The 21603-nt window shown below is 30.3% G+C and overlaps 5 protein-coding genes across 10 annotated transcripts; 3 read left to right on the top strand and 2 right to left on the bottom strand.

Moving 5' to 3' along the window:
- Positions 1–52: 52 nt before the first annotated feature.
- LOC143177432 (uncharacterized) lies at positions 53–4803 on the top strand. The gene is made up of 7 exons (XM_076375324.1): positions 53–177; positions 676–764; positions 831–982; positions 1070–2921; positions 3005–3217; positions 3323–3384; positions 3473–4803. Exons 1-7 carry the CDS (start codon positions 53–55, stop codon positions 3662–3664), a joined length of 2685 nt encoding a protein of 894 aa, XP_076231439.1. The 3' UTR covers positions 3665–4803.
- Positions 4804–7353: 2550 nt separating this feature from the next.
- Ktub (Tub domain-containing protein ktub) lies at positions 7354–10904 on the bottom strand. Its single transcript, XM_076375040.1, has 8 exons — positions 10767–10904; positions 10163–10301; positions 9995–10087; positions 9731–9906; positions 9498–9665; positions 9074–9419; positions 8822–8974; positions 7354–8734 (listed from the first exon to the last, which is right to left on the bottom strand). The coding sequence occupies exons 1-8, from the start codon at positions 10806–10808 to the stop codon at positions 8601–8603; spliced, it is 1251 nt and encodes a 416-aa protein (XP_076231155.1). The 5' UTR covers positions 10809–10904; the 3' UTR covers positions 7354–8600.
- Positions 10905–11388: 484 nt separating this feature from the next.
- LOC143177207 (mitochondrial outer membrane protein SLC25A46) lies at positions 11389–13417 on the top strand. The gene is made up of 5 exons (XM_076375042.1): positions 11389–11830; positions 11999–12281; positions 12502–12558; positions 12633–12909; positions 12988–13417. The coding sequence occupies exons 1-5, from the start codon at positions 11668–11670 to the stop codon at positions 13363–13365; spliced, it is 1158 nt and encodes a 385-aa protein (XP_076231157.1). The 5' UTR covers positions 11389–11667; the 3' UTR covers positions 13366–13417.
- Positions 13418–14319: 902 nt separating this feature from the next.
- On the bottom strand, positions 14320–18792 carry Clpx (Caseinolytic protease chaperone subunit). 6 transcript variants are annotated; one of them, XM_076375033.1, is made up of 8 exons: positions 18573–18792; positions 18192–18518; positions 17548–17689; positions 17250–17453; positions 17010–17158; positions 16738–16927; positions 15610–16511; positions 14320–15513 (listed from the first exon to the last, which is right to left on the bottom strand). In XM_076375033.1, the coding sequence occupies exons 3-8, from the start codon at positions 17615–17617 to the stop codon at positions 15262–15264; spliced, it is 1767 nt and encodes a 588-aa protein (XP_076231148.1). In that variant the 5' UTR covers positions 17618–17689; positions 18192–18518; positions 18573–18792; the 3' UTR covers positions 14320–15261. The 6 variants fall into 6 exon arrangements, with proteins under 6 accessions (XP_076231148.1, XP_076231150.1, XP_076231151.1 ...); XM_076375035.1 differs by having other exon boundaries at positions 18192–18461; XM_076375036.1 differs by having other exon boundaries at positions 18192–18311.
- A 192-nt stretch (positions 18793–18984) lies between these two features.
- Positions 18985–21484, top strand: LOC143177206 (uncharacterized). Its single transcript, XM_076375041.1, has 2 exons — positions 18985–19367; positions 19465–21484. The coding sequence occupies exons 1-2, from the start codon at positions 19338–19340 to the stop codon at positions 20671–20673; spliced, it is 1239 nt and encodes a 412-aa protein (XP_076231156.1). The 5' UTR covers positions 18985–19337; the 3' UTR covers positions 20674–21484.
- Positions 21485–21603: the final 119 nt, after the last annotated feature.

Raw genomic sequence — 21603 nt, 5'->3', positions numbered from 1 at the left:
GATAAAATATGTGTTCATTGAAACTCGGCTAATTTCCTAAGCCGAACGAAACATGTCAGAAACGAAAGTGAATACGGAAATTGTATTACAAGAACAGTGTATAAAGGATACAAGGCTCATCGATGATGTTGATATTATTGATGTATCTTCTTGTGATCTCAATGACACTGATAACTGGTAAATAATTCTTTGACAATTTTTAATTGTCTTAATGTTTAGCGATAAAAGATAACCACACCTTTCACATTTCGTTTAATATATTAATAATTAATCTTACTTTCCTTTTAAGGTTTATATAATATCTTGTAGTCTGTTATCATTCACAATTATGCTTCTTCTTTAATCCTATTATGCTTTCTCCTATTATTATTGCGTATTAAGCTTGTGATGAAAATAATGAGATTGGATTGTAAATTTTTTCAAAAGTTTAATTACTTTCAAAAGATTAATCAAATGAAATTTTATGGTAGTATTTGTATCTTTGAATGATAAAAGTAATGTAAAACATTTTCCATACTTTAGTGCAATAGTTTTATAGCATTCAGACTCCATGTTACATGGTAGAAAAACAAATAAAAAACAGTCATTGACTTGATTATTGCTTTTTAAATTCAAGTAGATATCATTTAAAATTTATTTTCGAAACAAATATTTATTGTTTGTTTATCTTCTTAGGTTGTATACATCAACAGGATGTGAAACAGAACCTAGTATTTACAATTTATATACCTGGTTGAAAAGTGAACCAGAGTCCATAATATCAGGTATTAAACATATCAACTATCATTAATATAATTTTATATTCGTATGTTAAATATAATCTCTTTCAGGTAATAGGAGAGCTATCGACACAAGAACATTTACAAGACCCAAAAAACGGCTTAGCAGAACAAACTTTGAATCTGTTTTCGAAACTGTACCTTCAAATGCAACAGATACATGGAAAACAGAATACTCAGATTGTTCAAATTTAGAAGAAGACGTACGTTTACTTTGATTTTTGTTATATACATTGTCTACATATCATGTGTATGTTGCGTATACATATAAATGTTACTTTTATTTTCAGTTAAGTAAATATTCTGATATGCCTATACTTAACAAAGGCCAATCTGTACCTCCTATGTTAAAAATAGCATCTACGGCAAACATTAATGATGGAAGCATAGCAGTATCAGGCGGGGAAAGTATGGAAATTTTCTTAAATGCGTCAGATTCAAAAGGAATTGATTCGTTTATTAATTTATGGGAATCTGGAATCAATGAGTCATTGATGAAAGTTTCACAACCTTCTATTTTTTATTCATCTTTTACATCATTGTCAAGTGATGAACCTTTACATAATGTAGATTGTGATAAAGAAGAAGAACATACAAATTTAACTCACTTGTGCAGTGAACAGGATAATCAACATAAAGATTTAAACAGTTCAAAAATTGATGAGACTTTTTCAATTACGGAAACAGACAATAATAAAAGTTATTGCCTAAATCTAATCAATAAGACATATATAAATGAATCTTGTGCAAATGAAAAAGTGAAATTGAATGAAACGTATAATTCAGAAGAAATTCCTAAGACATCAAGTTTAGCTAAAGATAAATGTGACACAAGTACTTTGTCTTCCACATTTGTATATAAAAGTGATGGAAGTATAGAATTACCACATCCACGGAATAGTGAGAAAAAAGAAACGTACAATTTAGATACCACATATCTTTCAACTTCTCAGAGTGCTAAACACTCACTTGGTCTGGATGCAACATATTGTGCAGCAGAAATTGAGATAGTAAATAAGGATGTACCTTCTGCTGATAAAACTGATATCTATAAAGATAAAAATGAAGCTTGTGATGTAGAAAAAAATACAGTTTTTAATATTCCAAAGGATTTGTCTGAAAAGAAACCTGAAATTAGTGGGGAGGATTCGTTTATACATAGCAATGCTTTGGATTCTACATTTAAGTTGCCTATTCCTCTTTGCAACCAGTCAACACCTAAAAATGCAGATGCATTAAATTTCACATTTGACACAATTAACAAACATTTTGATCAATTTCGAATGCACAATGCAGCCATAAGTTCGAACTTAAAAGCTCCTACGTCTCTGAGAAGAGAGTTACTGGCAGAAATACACAGAAGTGGAGATCATAAACTCAATTGTACATTCGATCGTGCAAGCGAATATCTTCATGATGGTGATAAAGCTAAGGAGAAAATTGTTAATGAAATTGTTAGGAACGATATTCCTGTAGAAAATAAGTATAATACATATAAAAAAGAATCATCAATTAATAGGCTTAAATCTCAAGCCGAAATAGTTAACGAAGTCAGTGCATGTGTTCAAAACTCACCAGATAGGAAGTACTATACTTTTACAAAAAAGAGTGGTACTCATGGTGGGAAGACTGATATAGAAAATGCGGAATCTACCGAACATGTAGACACTACTTTTGTGAAGCCACTTCCAAAGTCACAGAAACGAAGACAGCATATTCCAAGAATGTTTTCAAAATTACCACAGTTTCTTCAAAAGTCTAATCCTAATCTTGTATCTAACCCTTTAAAAACTGTTAGTGGAATAGAGTGTACAAATGCATCTAGTATTAGATATATGAAAGGTTCACAGCCCAATATTGTAAGCGATGTTGAGAAAAGTTTAACAAACAAATTGTATACGCTAGGAAAGGTGAAAAGTGGTTCTGAACAACGTCTCTTAGAATTGAATACAGGTGTAGGAGAATTACAAACAATGGGTGCTGGAGGATCTACGGAAAGTATTGAAAGTACACAGAGTGCTCATAGTGCACCTGATCTAGATGACAGGCTTAGTACATGTTCGGATTGTAGTCATAATTCGTATACAGTGCAGCCAATGAATATCGAACAGTTGCATCAGATAGTGCGGATGCAAGAGGAAAGTGAGTAATACTTCATCTTATGGCTTTATTTTTTTATTTCATTCTCATTACCACACTATGTATTTTATTATAATTCTTATTAGGCTTGAAACAAGATGCAGCACCACAATTAAGCAAGCGAGTTCTGGATAACACTTGGATTGACAAAAAAAGAAATTTATCTTCCCCTATTCTAAAAAATGGCACTGATGCTTTTGAAATAGATTCTTCTTCACCACAAAGTATAGATGATGCTGTTAAAACAAGCTCACCAATATTAAGTCCAACAAGATCTAGTCAGTCAATAAACACAGATGGTAAGTCAAAAAAAATTATTTATGAAACATTATATACATACTATAAATGTATTTTCATCTTTCGTATTTTTTAACGACAGATATAACTTTATCATGTTTTTTAAGGTCATTCTACAGAAAACCCATCAAAACAGCAAAACGATATGGATACAGAGGAAAAAGTCGAGGTAAATCCACCTTGTTTTGTATGAATGTATAGCATGTTATAACAGTTACACAATATGTATAATTTGTTACATAATATTTCAATTTTAGATGCCTAATAAACCAATGATAAAAATTGAAAATAAAACAAGACTGCGACAACCAACGAATTGGAATACTGGAAATAGAGCTTCTAATCTGATAAGTGCTATCCCTAGACCATCGTCTCGTATACCAGCCCCTCGATTCGTTAGGCCAATTGTAAAAAATAGTCAAGGTGAGATAAAAAAAGGATACATGTAAAAATTGAAAAGGTATTTTGAACAATCAAAATAGGTATGTCTGTTTTTATATGAAACTTTGATTGAATCGGTATCGATATAATAATTTATGTGAAAAGGTGTTTAACATATGTGCTGGAAGCAAACAAGAGTATTCCTTGAAATTCAGTAAAAGTTCAGTATTATTAAACTTCCAAATGATAAAAGTCTAATTAAGATGCAATTCTTAATCCCTTAATCTGTTTTGATTTGTTTATGCTGTTTGGTACGGTGACTGTATACGACGGCCGACATCAACGCGGCGTTATTGCAATCTATCGTTCATAGTCAACACGCGGTCGTCCGTATGCACGTGGTAACTGTCGACTGAAACTTATGATCGTGCTGTTCAAGTTAAAGGAATGGCGAAATTAAAAGTAATTTTGATTGTATACATAGAGAACTGAATAATCTAACATATCGCGCATTTTCAACAAATATATCAGTTATCTATTAAGAATTTTTAAATGTCGTATTTTCTCATTTTCCAAAGTTTCATTGAATTATTATGGCAAAGTAGTGAAGGATTTTCTAATTTCTTGAAAGAAAAAACAACAATTTCAGAGTGACTTGAGAATGTTCCATTTAATTAGATCAAAACGCATCCCCTTCATATTCTGGTTTTAGAGATTAATATATTGCGAGCATTGTAAGAACATAAATTGGTATGCTCATAATACGAGACCAGTCTTCATTAAATATGTAGATATTGTTAAATATATAATAATATTGTATTTCAATAGGGGAATTCACATACGATGTGTGCGCTCCATTTTGGAAAGGTAACGGTCACTAATATTTTGTGTAAATAGGATGTTTAGAATTAACATTTACACACATAAATTTTATAATGTAGGAAATGACTTGAACACTAAAATAGACTGATATGAAAAATGTATGTAAGAGATAACTTCATACGTGCAGATACTGCAAAAAGAAATTTATATTTGAAACAAAAGAAATTAATATGAATTTACAATAAAATTATTAAAGCAATACAAATATCTCGAAGGTAAAAGTAAGGAATAAACTTTTATGTAAACAAGTTATTACCTACACGAGAAAATATTTACAGAAACATTAAAATTGCATATTTTTAAATGAAAGAGTAGAAATGTAAAAACATTATCTTACAAGTAAACTATTTTAGATAATAATTAAAAGAATAAGGGTAAAGATTTGATTTTCGTAAATTTTCATTCATTTTTGTTAAAAAATATATATTTCTTTTTATATATTATATTTGTATGATTTTAGATTAGTTCATTAATTTTGAAATTCTCAGTACCAAATATTGTTTATATATCTTCAGAAGAATTAGTATTAATTTGTAATGTTAAAAATATAACGTATAATAGCAGGAAAATGCCCTTATGGGTATGTATATTTGTATATAAAATATTTAACGTTTTAGTATTGTAGGTTGTTTTTGCTACAGACAGTGTTGCGTTGCAATTTATTATGAATTATATAGTAAATGGAGTAGTAAATGAAAGACTGGATTTCAAACAAAATCACAAGAAAATTTCCGTTAAGAGGATAGTAAAAATAAATGTGTTTAAATCTAATCTATAAGGGACATTCACAAAGTGTTATCATCTACAATTATTAATGAAATTTTACAGATTTGTACAGAAAATAAGAGTAAGTGATGCATATTTTTTTAGCTATGGTAACTCAAGTTTAAGGGGTAAAACTACACTCAAATATGAAAGGTACTCAATTTTTTCGAAAAAATAATACAAGATGGGTTAATATTTTTAAAAATTTCATATGCTGACACTGAACATAAGAAATGTTTCTGCAGCCAAAACAAATACTTTTTATTTTATTCATTTATAGAAAAGTGCAAAATTCTGTTAAAATTGAAAGACACTTGACAAATATCCTTTGTAAGTGTCATCTTGTAACCGTCTAAAAAATTGAAGTTTGCAATAACAAGACGAATAAACTTGTTGTATACTTTATACATATTTCTACTTCCGTCCTAAACTTTCATATCTTCTGTCAAATTAGAAACGAAAGGTATAACATATTACAGTATATAAATATTGAAAGAAAGCATATCAAGTTATACATATTTATAATTCAGGTTGCATTAATATTTCAGTTAGTGATCAAATAATATATTTGACTTTTTGTAACATATAGGGTATTTGTAAGGAGTGTATTGGCGATTAAAAGAAAATATAATATATAATAAATTAAATCTTTTTGTAAGAAATATGAGACAAGTTTTATAATATGTTTAAAACATTATTTCAAGGTGTATTGAAAATTACTAAAAGTGAAAACAAGCAAATTATGAGTAATTCATTGTGCAAGGTTTTTTATTGTTATAGCAATAATGATTCATAATGTTGACACTTCACAAGTGTTCTGTATACATAGAAATATTATATGTTATTTCCATGCTGTTTTAAATCAACTATATGATGAATTACTTATATCAATTATTATGTATACACTATTTTATTTAATATTCATCTTACATAACTTTCTACTTGGAGTAACAGCAGTAAGGAAGAATAGTGAATTACTTGTAATATATTGATCTGTTTCAAGGGAACATTGCCTGTTTTAAGAATCTAAGTGCAAAGTTGTTCATTTATCTTGAAACTTTAATATCCAGATATCTTATGATGAATCTTTGCGATTGTTGTGTTCTCTTTAAATTATAGTATTGATAGGAGCATGATTTTAATATTACCTTGTAACAGATGTATAATACAAAGTACCTATTTTTCATAGTAATGAACAGTTTCTTTAATTACCAATAATATTCTTTTATTAAAATAATTGCATAAATCTTTAATGACTAAAAATGTAGAAAAGCAACAAATTCAAATATATTTTTTAATGATGTAAAACTATTTGCAAATGTGAAATGGTAATAATAAAATATCCAATTGCAAAAATAGAAAAATAAGTATAGTTTTCTTAAATATCTCTTCTATTTCCTTCATAAAAGAACAAAAAAATATTCGAAAATATGTATTCATTTTGTAAATAATAAAACTTTATTGCGATTGTTGTTTTATAATCTTTATTTCTAACCGTTAGACCTTAAGTGCCTTTACTGTATTAGTTATAATATTGTAGAACATTTTTGTACGTTTAAATTAGTGAAATTGAATTACTCGTTGATCACGCTGTCCAGGACTGGTGTAAAGATGTTATGTGATCTTTTTAATAAAATAAATGCTAATAAAAGTTTAATAGTAGCAAAATAAATATTTTGTAGTCAAATATTTTTTGTTGCTTATTGATTCGAAATCTTAATGCCCTTACCATTTTTTGCTATAATCTTTTCCTTTAGTAATTTCTAATTTAAAATGCTTAATACTTGACTGAAATTTACAATTTTCGTTTATTTTCAGATAATAATCGAACACTTCATTTTACATTTTCAAATGTGATAAGTTAATTACAAAGTTCCCTAATAAACACACGCACGCAAATTAAAACAAATACCAGTGTATATTAAATATTATTCGGTACTTAAATTATTAAAATAAAAATTATATCAATTATGAAATATTACAATCATTATAAAAATCCAATTGGCTTTTTAAATAATAATAATACTGTATTTAATTACATATATTATATGTATACTGATTTCTTATTTTGTCGATGAACCATTTTTATTAATATAAAATAGTTCTTTTTTAATAAGCTATGACACATTCGGATATAATGTCCATAGACTATTTCTGAAATATTTAATTCTACGGTTTTATATACAATTTTTTGAAACAGTAGAAACCTGAATAAACATTTAATGTTATAAAAAGGCACAACGTTAAAATACTTTTTATGCCTTATTTTTTGTAATACAGTTTCTTCTGTACTGTATACGAGTACAACTGTAATCTCTGGAACTACTTTAGTGAATGATACATTTCATCACACATTAGATCTAACATATCCATAAGAGAAATGAATACAATAAAGAAATTACATGTACATCTGTTTTATGTGCATTTAGAATGACATTTCTGGTTTTCAAACCCATGAAATGTTACATTATGAGATCATGATTATAACGAATTTTAAGGAGAATTATTTTCTTCTGTGTCGCTAAGAGCGTAACAAAATAATATCGTGATAATCATGCAATGGGAAAAGTTCTTTACATCTAAAAACAGCGATTGATTCATGCTTTAGAGTTTGTATAATTAGTGTATAATATTTGTATAACAGTTTTACCTAATTTTTTAATTACTATGTTTGTGCTTGAATAGATGCAAACAAACACAAGATGTAGCTTATGGAAAGAATTGACGAACTCTTAAAACATGGAGTGATAATTTGATCGATTAAGGCAGTAAATAGTGCAGTACATATATCATTTTCGGATGCTGAACGTATTACATTTACCTCAAAAGATACTATTTGCGATAACATGGTTAAAACATTACAAATCGCTTATATTATCGTTATTAAAAGCAATGCAATTTATAACTACCTTGTGAAATACAAAAGGAGAGATAAATACGATAGATAAACTGTTAACACTAAACATGACTGATTATTGTAATTCGTCAATCAGGCATAGATGCATTAATTTCGCTACTAATTAACAATAAAGCACCATACATAGAAATAGCAACGTGTAGTATATGGCTTAGTGTTAACAATGATACAATTATAGCTATTAACACGTGAATTAGATTAACTATTGTACATAGACAATGAATACATTAAAAATGTTCTCTGTATGTAAGAAATATGAACACATAATTTATACCACTTATTGTTATATTAGGTTTTAATAATACAATTAATATTGCGTATGTTCTGTGAAAAGATGAAAGAAACATTGCAATCTATTGATTGTCCGTTGCAAATCTTTCTGATAAAATAGCTTATCAATCATGAACACACAATGTTATATCTGATGGTTTATTGTATTGTTACTCACACGCCAGCTTACTGTCGAAGCTGCTTAATGCAATAGCAAATGCTTGAAGTGTGCATAGTGGAAATCTGTAATCCATAGTGAAAACATCTTCTGCTACACGGCCGAATTGCATAACGACATATTCAACTGTAATGTGAAATTATTCGGTTTAGCAAAATTGGTTTCTGTGCTACATATTCTTAACGTATTAAGCTTTATGTGACGAATACAAACCATCACTATCATGTACAACTTGAAAGTTCTTTACAGATGCTTGTGTTACTCGTCCATGGAAATTAAGCACGTACGATTGTGTGTCATCATTCCACACAGGAGTCTTATTGTGTAATTCTATTAGATTATCCATATTTTTTGTTTTCCAACGTTCTATAGATATAATAAAAAAACAACAATTTAATTACATCTATAATGTAACTATAACAAAGATTTCGCTAAATAATTTAATATAATATAACTGTATAGTACCAAGCAACGTTTCTGTTTCATTTCTCGGGCAAACTTCAACTCTTTTCTGATCTGTCGTCATTCCTGGAATGATCACGGTCATTTTCCGTGGACCTTTAAAACCTAAAACGTTAGTATCGTATATTACGGCAGCCAATTCTTGTCTAGGATTGAAACGTTCATCTTTCTTGTCATCTTTCATTAGTGAATATCCATTATCATAGACAGTGAATTGTGTTCCTAAGAGATTCGATCTTAATTTTCCAATGTAAGACTCTCCTGTTCTTGAAAGATCAGTTGGGTCAGTAGAAATTAAATAATTGCTTGTTGCACTTTTTTTTCTCTTACGACCAGCCAATAAAAAAATCTATAATAAATAAACATTTACTTTTTATACTTTTTCAACGTGGAAAGAAAATTCAAATGTCATTTTATGAATACATACTTTCTTTCCATAATCACGTTCTAAATGTAGAAAATACGTTGGATAGAGACCCCGATCCATACCTTTTCTGTCACGTGTTATTCTGCATTTGTAATGCATTTTTTTGTTTGCTGGTTGGAGTACAAAATGCTCAATATTTCCTTCCACGTTTCCTTCTAATTCTGGACTCTGTATGGACACAATATGTATGTTAGTATCTGAGTTGCTAACAGTGAATAACATTTTTTTCTTACAGAAGAATTATTTTCTCTACTGATAAGTCTATTAGCGCCGTCAGATGGTGCTACTCTGAGAGGTGAAGGACATGGTAGTGATTCTGATGGTGAAGGTATGTCTATAGGTGAAGATTCTTCATCTGCACAGTCAGCAGTTTCTACTGTACGATAAAAAGCTCCTTCTGTACCCATTTCTGTGCATAAATTAATCTACTATTATCATTTTTTATAATCACAAGTTGACATAAACAAATATTGAAATTGATGTAGTATCAAATATACCACTTATTCTTGCTTCCATGTCTTTACTTTCTGTGATTGTACTTAAATCAGGATTTGTTTGAGATAGATTAAATTGTAATGATCCATCATACCCTAGAATCAAATTAAGTTCTCAAATATACATATATATCCCACTTTATCCAGACTTTTTTAACACTTAAAAATTACCTAGTAGTTCTTCTTTATTTGGATTCATCCATTTTGTGGAATGACTTATACGCTGAGTACTTAATATATTAGATGCTTGTACCATTCCACTGGCACCACTCTGTCTTTTCTGCTTCATTTTTTGAGCAATAAGTTGCCTCTATAACCAATTATAAATTATTTTACTAAAGATCACAATATAAAATTAAGGAAATAATAATCTACTAACTAAAAATATTAATGAGTTAAATCTTAAAATTTATCAAGTCTTTCCATGAAAAATATATAAAAATGTAATCATCTACTTTATATTTTTCTAAATAATACATGTTATACTAATCTTTTTACAGTAGAAAAGAGATTGATTCAGAAGTCTCTACAATAAATTTAATGAATTTTTAACTTTAATTCATTTTTCATGTCACTAATAATTAATTACATACTATACATGCATAAAAAAGGGAGAAAAACAAGAATTGTAGTCATAAAATATAATATAATTTAATGATATTTAATTTAAAATAATATATAATTTAAAAATACATAATCAAAATCTAAATGAACATCTAAGTAACTAATTATTTAATATATGTAAACGAAGTTATATTTATACAATAGTTTGTACCTGTTGCTCAAGTTTTTGTTGTCTTAAATCTAGAGACGTCATTTTGTTGATGCGTATTAGAGGAAACTGTCATATACTGCACATACAATTGATTTTCATAGAATAATTCAGCTTGTCAGAAAACCAATTTGTTTACGCTAAACATATCTCGTCGCCTGTGGCTACCTAGGCACCATTGCAACAAAAAACCCTAATTATATATAAAATATGAGAACACTAGATCAGAAAAGACATATTCACTAGAACAAGTTTTACTGTATGTATAGAAAATTTATGTTATATGGTATATATCTGCTTCTTTTTCTTATAAAAACAGTATAATCTTTTAATAAATTAATTACATGCTGATTACATGATACAGCAGTAAAATTCGTTTTTATCACTAATCTGTATAACTATAGAGTTTAGCCGTCTTCTTTGCGTTTGATCTGTGGCATCTTGTAAGAATATAACATGCACGCTACAAACGGAGATACATAGTACTAAACTTTCTCTGTATCCTCCGTTTGTAACGCGCATGGTGTATTCTTACAAAATGGCGCTAACCTATTCTTCTCAGAGCCCTTGAACATACTATATTCAGTGGATTTACTATCGCATGAAAACGCACCCAAAAACTGTAAGCAATCCGTGTGGTGAAAATGTGTGATTTTGTCCTTGATCCACTAGTGGTCATTGCAGTCATTCAAGTGTAATGCTCCAGTAAAACCGGTGTACTTGTTTATCTATAAAGGACTATTATTTATCTATGGTTTAAATGCGTAATTGGCCGCAGTCGCTGATCGTGCATGATATATGATACGCAACACACATGCAAAGGCGAACGTGTCAAGTTTTTAACTAATACTTTTAATATCTGAAATGCATACCTACGATCTTTAAACATTAGTTTATTTAAATAATGGCGGGACTGGAAAATTACGAAAGAGTATATCGAGGTACACCTAGTAAGCCATGGGAGAGTAGTAGTAATTTGCCATATATGTACCAAGGACGAGAGGTTATACGTCCTTTGGATGTCCCCGTTGTACATCCTTTAGTTGAAGATAGTCCTCCTATCGAAGGTATATTTCAAGATAATAAAATTAGAAAGCTTAAAGTTACTTTCCGTTCTATGGATTTAATAATCATCCAGTCTACATTCTAAATCTTGTTTCGATGTTAGACGAGATACACATATAGCGATTGAAGGAATGATACAAATGTCATTTCCAATAACTTTTGATTTGCAGATTTTACTGTAAAAAGATACATAGGTGCCGGTTGTGGTTTGGCGAGCTTAATCACTGAAACTTTATTAGTTCATCCATTCATTGTTTTAAGAAGGCAATGTCAAGTAAATCCAGGATCGAACAAGTACCATATAATACCAATTACTTTGGTACCCGTAGTTATACGTCTTCACCAAACTCAGGGGATAAATACTCTGTGGAAAGGAATTGGCTCAGTATTATTGGTGAAGGGAATGATGTTAGCTATTGAAGATTTCATTTCTAAAATTTCACCATGGCCAAAGTAAGGTGCTCGTTGTATGACATACTTTTTTCACAAATACTTGAAATACTAAAAAGATACTAAACTGCTTGCATTAGAGATCAGTTTTGTGATAATGTCCAATTGTATAAGGGAATTTTTTTGAACACCATTAGATTCTTAATTAGCTATATACTATTAAATAACATATAATTTCATTTCGATAAATATGGATAATTGATAACAAGGTGTTTAATTTCAGAGAAATAACATACAACAGTTCATTAAAAGCATTTGGTCAGCATATTCTTCTTAAATGGTAATAATATATCACTGCATATGATTTGTATATCTTAAATTTAAATTATTATATATTAATAGAAAGTATGACAGTATTTCCATAGGCCTGATAACGCCGTTTTATTCAGCATCATTAGTTGAAACGGTACAATCTGAGATTGCATCTGAAAGTCCTGGAATATTGGATGTTTTCCGAGACGGAGCAATTCGTTTAGTTGAAGTGAGCAACAAGGGTAGGTTAATTCCTATATATGCCCTTCTGCCACCAACCATTGCTTATGGAGTGATTAAGTATCTTTTCACTGTGGTTGTTCGTGGAGCTACTAGTCGTATTATGCAGATTAAACAGAAACAGTACCAAGAATTAAGAGTGAGTTCAAAATAAACCATTTGTTTTTAAAACCTTTTATGATATACATATTAAACAATGTTCATATATTGTATTAAGGGTGCTTATAGCAAAGAGTTGCTATCCGAACAAGTCATGGTAGATATAGAACTACAGTCAGGCTTGATTTCTGCATTTATGGCAGAGGTATTGTTTTATCCTTGGGAGACAGTGATTCATAGACTTCACCTACAGGGTACACGTACGATTATCGACAATTTGGATACTGGACATAGCGTAACACCGTTGCTAACAGGATATAGCGGCGCAAAGGATTGTTATGATACAATCGTATCTACAGAAGGTATTCTTGGGTTATATAAAGGATTTGGTGCTCTTGTTTTACAATTTACTGTTGATGTTGTAATAATCAAAATGATCAAATGGATCATAGCAGAATTATCAACAGTGTTAAGACCGAAATCAAAATCAACATGAAAACAGTCGCGTTAGAATTATATGAGGAAATATAGGGCAAATAGTGCGTATATTTTTTAATTTTAATTTGTTAAACTGTCAATACTATCCTTCGTTTCGTTATATTTTTATGCGTAGCCCATGCAGTTTATTGTGTGTGTATAATCGAGGTCATATAACAGTCATAAAATGTAATATTATACAAACCGTCGCCGTCGATCTAATTCTATTATCAGAACACTGTATCAATAATGTAGCTTCATTCTACTAGTTTTGGTTCAAGTATCCATTTGTAATTTAACTAACATAAAATGCGAATCGATGTCAGAAATAATTATATACATGTATACATATGTATATACATACACAGGGTGAGACACGTAATTATTTTCATAGTTTTCATAAAAACATTAGTTCAAATTAATATTGAAATTGTAAGGTCATCTTGTAGTTCTTTAAATGGAGGTCAAATTTTGTTCATATTAAAAGTTGTAGGTAATGTTCAAGTAAATTCAGTGATCTGTTATTAAACTAAATCACAGATAATAGCTTTTTGTTTACTGTTTTCCTATTATAAGAATTTTCTCAAAAATAACATATTTCAGGCATTAGTTAGATTTCGTAAAATTTCTTTCACTAATATCCTCATTTACAGAGTTATAGAAATGATTACAGTTACGTAATCTACTCTGTGTACATACTCTATATACAATATTATAATATTTTCATAATAATATATAATTTCAAAATATTTTTTAAACTGGAATATTTTATTTTAGATTGAAATAAACTTTATTCATTGTTACTTTTAATTTCTCGGATAAGTGCATTTGTTCTAAATATTTTTTTTACAACTATACAGCATCTATTACTTTGTATGTATTACATAATATGATATTTCAATTACACAACTTGGGAACACTGTAGGTACAAAGTTAAGGAACCATGCGAGGCGGAAAAAAAATTCAACATACGTAATGTATTATTTCTGATTTATGGAAATAAGATGAATGTATTGTTATTCTGACTTTGAACACATGTCGTATAATTTAGCATTACTTTTGGCTTATTTGTAGTTTCGCATGTGTACCTTCTTTCGCTTTGCATCATATATTACACAGCCTTTCTCATACCTATCGCATACACTTATGCGAGATGAACATATATATCTTTCTCTTTACAATACATTAGGATAAATTATGGTTGTCCTAACAAGAACTTTTTCTAATGTTATTCCCAGTGTTTCTGTTTCTAAATTTTTAATTTCATTGTCTTCACTAATCTACCTTTATGTACAATATATTACAAAAATCCTTAATTTATATAGTAAGGCGATATTGCCTTAGACTTTCAAATTGAAGTATATTTTTTGTGATATTTAATTTTTTTCTTAAAATCGCCACTTCTAAATTCTTACTCAAGTGACCGTTATAATTTCAACATTTCTTGTAATTCTTTACAGATCAGTTTTCCAAAATTTTTATATTAGTTTTTGTTCCATGAAGAACAGAAATATTAATTGTATATTTCTGTTGTCATCCAAGTATGTTTGAACTACGACATACACGAACATTTAAGCGGAAGTTTTTAAAATGTAAAAATGACTCTTTCACATATTACCTTGTATCGTTAAAGAATCTTTGCAGTACATTGCTCTCTTTAACTTAGCTGACGCATGTACATGTTTATATACATGAATAGCTGTAATTTCAATATTGTCGTTCAATTTTGTGTATATTTTTTGTGTCAATATAATTTGTTTCCTTCTTTAATAAAGAAGAAAGAAGAACAAAAGGAACACTGTTTATGGTAAATAAGTCTTGCTCTTAAAATATTGTTATTACTAAAAAGGTATTGTTTTGAGTACTCTTGCGAGAAAGTTGATCAGACGTGCGGTGCGTCTTTATGACTTATTTGTTAATTATGTATGTGTTGAGCTTGTAATTCGTCCTCGGTACTCTCGCCACGCCTGATGTATTGCGGTTTCTCAAGTCCTCGTACACAACCTTCAGTCACATGTACCGACATTACATCGCTACCAGGTACTTCGAACATAGGTTCTAAAAGTAATGATTCCATGATAGCGCGAAGTCCTCTTGCACCAGTTTTCTTTTCCATCGCTAATGTTGCTATCGCGTTTAAGGCCTCTGTGGTAAATGTTAATTCCACCTGGAAAGGAACAGACGAGTTAAAGAAAAAATAAGGATTGCACATATCATAGAGACAGTACGCAATAGCGTCGATACAACAAATTCTATTTCACACCTTGTCCATGGAAAACAGCATTTGATATTGAGGCACCATAGCATTTTGAGGTTCAGTGAGTATTCTAACCAACATATCCTTGTCGAGAGTGTGAAAAGGTACAAGAACGGGAAATCTACCCACAAATTCGGGAATCATACCGAAGTCAATCAAGTCTCTTGCTTCGACTTGTTGTAACAAGAAATCTTTTTCTTTATTATCCTTCTCGGTGGAAGGTGACATGTTCGCGACATCGGCTAGACTCGCGGCTCTTCTTCCTGGACTCTCAGTAGAGGGTGTTGCACCAAACCCAAGATACTTTTCGGTTTTACGTCGCGAGATCAACCGGTCCAGTCCATTATAAGCGCCAGAAGCAACAAATAAAATATTTGTAGTATCAACTTGTAAAGTGTCACCGCGCAGCTTTCTTGAGCTATTTTTTTCTGGTACATTTACGACTGTACCTTCTAACATTTTTAACATCCCTTGTTGGACGCCTTCTCCCCCAACGTCTCGCAGTTGATGTATACCAGGAACGGCACCGATTTTATCGACTTCATCTAAGAATACAATACCCATTTGGGCTCTGTCCACTACATAGTTGGCATCTTGAAGGAGTTTTGCGATAACACTTTCTATATCTTCGCCGACGTAGCCTGCTTGAGTCAAGGTTGTGCAGTCACAGATAGCAAAAGGTACGTCCAAACATTGAGCTATCGTCTGTGCGAGTAGTGTTTTCCCACTGCCCGTTGGACCGAGTAATAGAATGTTACTTTTCTCCAATTTTAGCTGATGTTGTTTACTGTCCAGAATATCGGATCCAGGGACTGATTGATTACCAGCAGATTTCTGTTCGTTTCCTGTAGGAAACTGTTGAAATCCAACACCAAGTGAATTTCCAATAGTTGAAATGTGTAACAAATCTATAATGGAAAACAAAAAACATATTTCGTTAAAGTTAGCATAAGAAATCAATTTTATGATCTACTGAAAATTGTTATTCTAAAGAACCATTTATGTCTAGCTACAGGTATTCCACATGTTAAAGGGAACTCTGCACAGTCTCGAATTGATTGTTAAACTGCAAGTCACATGTTATTTTTTAACTTTATATAGGAATACGTGTAAAATGGGAAAACTGTTATTTACGTGGTTTAAGACCTCTGTGAGTAAAAGGATGATTCAGATCTTGTGTACCGGCTGCACTAGTAGATCCTTGCATTGTGTTTTGCGCTGGTAAATTATTATAAATTCGTTTGTAATGATTATAAACTGCAACGCTCAAGACCTTTTTGGCATACTCTTGTCCTACGACATGTTTGTTCAAGTATTCAAAGATCTAAAAACATCAGTATTAATCTTGTTTAGTACTTTATCATAAAAACGTATATGTTTATAAACTTGGAGAAAATTATTATTACCTTCTTAGGTGGAGGTGGTGGTTTTCTATAAAATCCTTGTTTGGTGTCATCTGGTCTCAAAGCTTCTTTGAGGCTTCTCTTTGAATCTATCTCTGATAAAACAACGAAGAAATGATGGCACTTCTCACATTTGACGAACCTTGTTGATGCTAATAAAAAAGATGCCTTTTTATTCCAAATAATTCTAGTATGGTTTACGTATTTGCAGTGTAGTAAAACTTACACGTATTCTGTACTTACACACAAAAGTTTCTACGTGTGTACAAGGATCTCCACACTTTGGACAGGTAAGCGTGTTTTTCTTTCCCCCACTACCTCCACTACCAACGGAGGACACTCCACTGCTAGTATCTTTACTAGGTGGAGTAGGTTCTGTGGGTGCTTTTCCTAATGTGTTACCAATTGTCAATGACCTACTCACGACTACTCTTGCAATTTTGTGAACTAATGTAACAAAATATTTTACATTAAAACATGATTTTTTTCCCAATTGACATAATTTTGAAATGCTGCATAAATAAATATGTTTTCTGCATACCATGATTTGTCACTTGAGTAGAAGATGCTAAACGGCCAGCGCTAATTAAACAGCATCGAACACAACTCATTTTTAATAGTTGAATTTTAATCACGCAATATTGAAATAATAACTTAATTATCAGAGTTGTCCAAATTAAAATCTGGAATTATTGTATAAGATGTATTAAATCAAGAAACATTTTGCTTTAATAGGTAATTTGTATAAAAAGAAAATTTTATGCGAGAGTATAAGACTATAAGAGTATAAGAAAAAAAAGAAAACAAGAAGAGCATTTTATCAATTAGAATTTTTTTTAATATTTACGAATGAGGCTGTGTGAAAAAAGTTATAATTTGATAAAATTTCGTTAAAATTTCACGTGAACTAGTTTACAATCAAAGGGCTGCACAAGAATAAAACAGTTTTGATGCTTATTTATGAGATTTCAAAGGATAAACGTAATATAGCGTAAGAAAGTAAAGGGTACATCATAATAAACATACCAGTGAGATTTGATGTTTATAGAAGGAACAAAATATGATATATGCAACGAAGAAGTAACATATGGATATGAGCACAATGTCAATGTAAAAATAAACACTGAAGGAGAAGTTCGAAGTTGGACGAAAACACTGCGTGTTGTAGCGTCGAAAAATACTAACCTTTCAGATTAACGCTAACGCATAAATTGTTCGTTATTGTTCATAATTTGTTCATTGCTTTTTTTTCGTAATCGCGAGACGTATAAGAAATCCAGAAATCCAAAAGTTTGTGTAAATTATCTAGCACGAATCAAAGAAACGAATTAATTTACAGACACAACTGTCTGACATATCGGGTTAGAAGGTCCAACAGTCGCTTGACCATGATTCAAGGTCACTTAATAATTTTCCTTTGAAATTTAATGTTGCATCTGTTGTTTTTAAAATTTCCTTAAAAGCAACCAATACTCAAGTTGCGCACAATTTACCTCCATATCAATAAAATATCTAGAAATCACCAATTGCGAAAGTATCGTACGATATGATTGTATACACACGTACCTAATACGTGGCGAGTCTGTATGTTGCTGCAATGTCATTCACGGTAAAGAAAACGATAGGCTCTCCCACTAATGGCTGATTCTCCTCCTTCCAGTTATTCAAATGTCACAATTATTCGTTTAATATATTTTTTTCGACCTTGACCACATTAATTTTTATAGGTGCACTGTCATGTTCTATAATCTTGTAAACTTCATTAACGGTCCCTGCACGAGCATACACTACTTCAACTGACGTTTCAACGAACTAACAAAACGTCAGGATATCTACTCGCATGGTCACTTGAGGGCGCTTAGTGTGCCAAGTGTTCAATTCCATATTGTTCATATCTGATATATCATGTATCTATGTAGATATCTATGTGTATATATACATATCACGACATATACCACACACAAACACACGTGTTTATGTACATACATACGTTTTGCTATCTAAAAAACTCAACACTAATTTTTTCAATAACTCATAGTAAACCAAACATTCCGTTAATGTTTCCTTTAACTAATATCTAATCGATTTACATTAATGCTGGAAGGAAAGTATGTATTATTAGGCTATTTTGCATATTCTACGAGCATGTTACGAAGCACACGTGCTGCTTCAGTTGGAATGACAATATTGTCTAAAAATGAGCACTAATTATATATGTAGTAAAGTGGACAAGTTACCTTTCGTTTCGTTCTTCCGATTGAGTGTTTTCTTGTTTTAAGACTTTTACCTATTACTCACTGTCAATGATCTTATTATCGTGAACATTCAGATATGACCATTCAGAAAGATATAAATAATCAGGTGAGTCTTTTAGGTTTTAAACATACCATCATGAATTTTCAATACTCAGAGGTATTTGTTTAATGCTATTACTAACATCTTTTTCCCATTTCTACAGATTATTTTATTACGACAATCTGTTCGTCAAGCTCGCATTTGTATCATAAATAGATTGATTAGAGAAGCTAAAAAGTTACGTACCAACAGAGGTAATGAAAAACAGTTAGAAAAGAACAGAAATAAATCAGAGAAACTGTTGAGAGAGGTTTCAGCACTGAAACTAATTAAAGATGACGAAATATCAAAATTTGGAATCACTGCCTTAGAAAGCCTACAGGAAATAATACAAAATCCTCATTCTGATGATAACATTAGGGTTATGGCTAAAGTTATTCGTTACAAAGCCTTAAACACAAAAATCATGGAATTTAGAGAGAAGTTTCCAGATTATAACAAACACATTGTGTGGAATAAAAAGAAACATGTAGAGAATAAAAAGAAAGGTATGAAGAAAGTTTCGGAAGGAATTCCAAAAGAATTATCAACCAGTGAAAATAATACCAAAGCTATGGAATTTATGAAAAATGAAAAAGACGACGATACTGATAAAAACCCATTCATAGATCTGTCAGAAAATGTTATTACACAACAAAATATTAAAACAGATGAGAAATACAATGAACAAGAAGAATTTCAATTAAGTAGGCAACAATTGAAAGGAGACAAGAAAAAATTAAGTTGTAATATAGATGGTGCTCAAAAATCAAAATCTAATATTAAAGTCATAAGTGAAGAAGCTGCTGTTAAAAGATTTACAGATATTTTGCAAGAAACTGACATAGAAGAGAAAAATAGTGATTTTATAGAAAATAGTGATAAACAATTGCCACATGAAGTTTCTGTAGAAACTCCAAGAATGATAGATGATTTCTTTTTAGATTCAGACAAGATTATGTTAAATTCAAATATGACAAAATCCATTTACGAAAGAAAATCAAATAACATGCCTATGGGAAGTAACAGTATTTTTAATGCATCTAAACATGAAGGAAGAAAATTTCGCAGCAATCAAATGAATATAGAACAGAGAAATTATAAGAAGCAAAAAAGTGATAATAAAAGTGTTTCTTACAAGAAAAATACTCTACATTTGAAACAAAACAAAAAGATTATAGGCATTGAGAATAAGTCTATGCAAGGAAATGTAGAGATTACAAGTAGTTTTGAAAATAAAAACTTGCATCCTTCGTGGGTAGCAAGGAAAAAACAGCAAGAAATTATGAAACAAGGTTTTCAAGGAACAAAAATTCGATTTGATGAAAATTGACTAGATAAGATGAAACAGATAAATGTTTTTTATGTGAAATAAACAGTTTGTACAAAACTCGCGGTAAAAAGTAATTTTTCCTATCTGTCAGTTTGAATATATTATGTATTTCCTTATTTGGTGAATACTGTAAAATTAATCTTATAAGTGATACAGACTAAAAATAAAATGGAATAAGTGATAGATAACATTCACAGTGGTCTAAATCTATTTATAATTAAATATTTGTTTTACAAATTGTACAAAATGATTTTTGTTTTACAACATTAGTCAAACTGGGATAAAATTATATTTTATTAAAAAATAGTTGCGTCCAGCGCATCAACATAATTTCTAAGTATACACAAGTTTTGTTTTTTCTTTGTTCACATTGCGAGATGATTGTTCATGATTTATATACGATGTTTCGACATGGAACAACAGCTTAATTCCCAAAATAAATGACTTTTTCATAATTATAATGAGAATATTTTATACAAGATTATTAACTGTAGTACTTACTTTGAGTGAAAGATTTGAGATCATTTACATTTTCAGCGCTACGATATCAATGTACGTATGCGGTTAACCAATCGATGCATATTATATGTTGAACATCTATCTGTGTGGACAAGTATGATTATAAATAGGTTTAAAAGATTTTAGCAAACTTTTTTTGGGACCTCTTATCTCAGCGTTCGAAGAGTTAAATATCTAATGAGTACCGAAAAGATATTTTTGTTTCTTTATTTACATTTTTCAAAAGATATATTTTTTAGTAAATCTGTTGGAAGATGTTTTTCTTTCAAAAATACTTGTGGAAATAATTTTTCTATAAGAATATGTGTACGTTCAATAATTTCATTTACCGTGTAAGAAACGATTTTGCCGCTAACAAAAACTTTTTAAAGATAATGTAACCTTTGTGTATATGTATAGTCAAATGCAAAC

This window comes from Calliopsis andreniformis, chromosome 3 (genome assembly GCF_051401765.1).
Source record: "Calliopsis andreniformis isolate RMS-2024a chromosome 3, iyCalAndr_principal, whole genome shotgun sequence".
In the NCBI taxonomy this organism is placed as follows: Eukaryota; Metazoa; Arthropoda; class Insecta; order Hymenoptera; family Andrenidae; genus Calliopsis; species Calliopsis andreniformis.
Note: the sequence above shows the minus strand (reverse complement) of the source record. Positions and strands in the feature narration are given on the sequence as shown.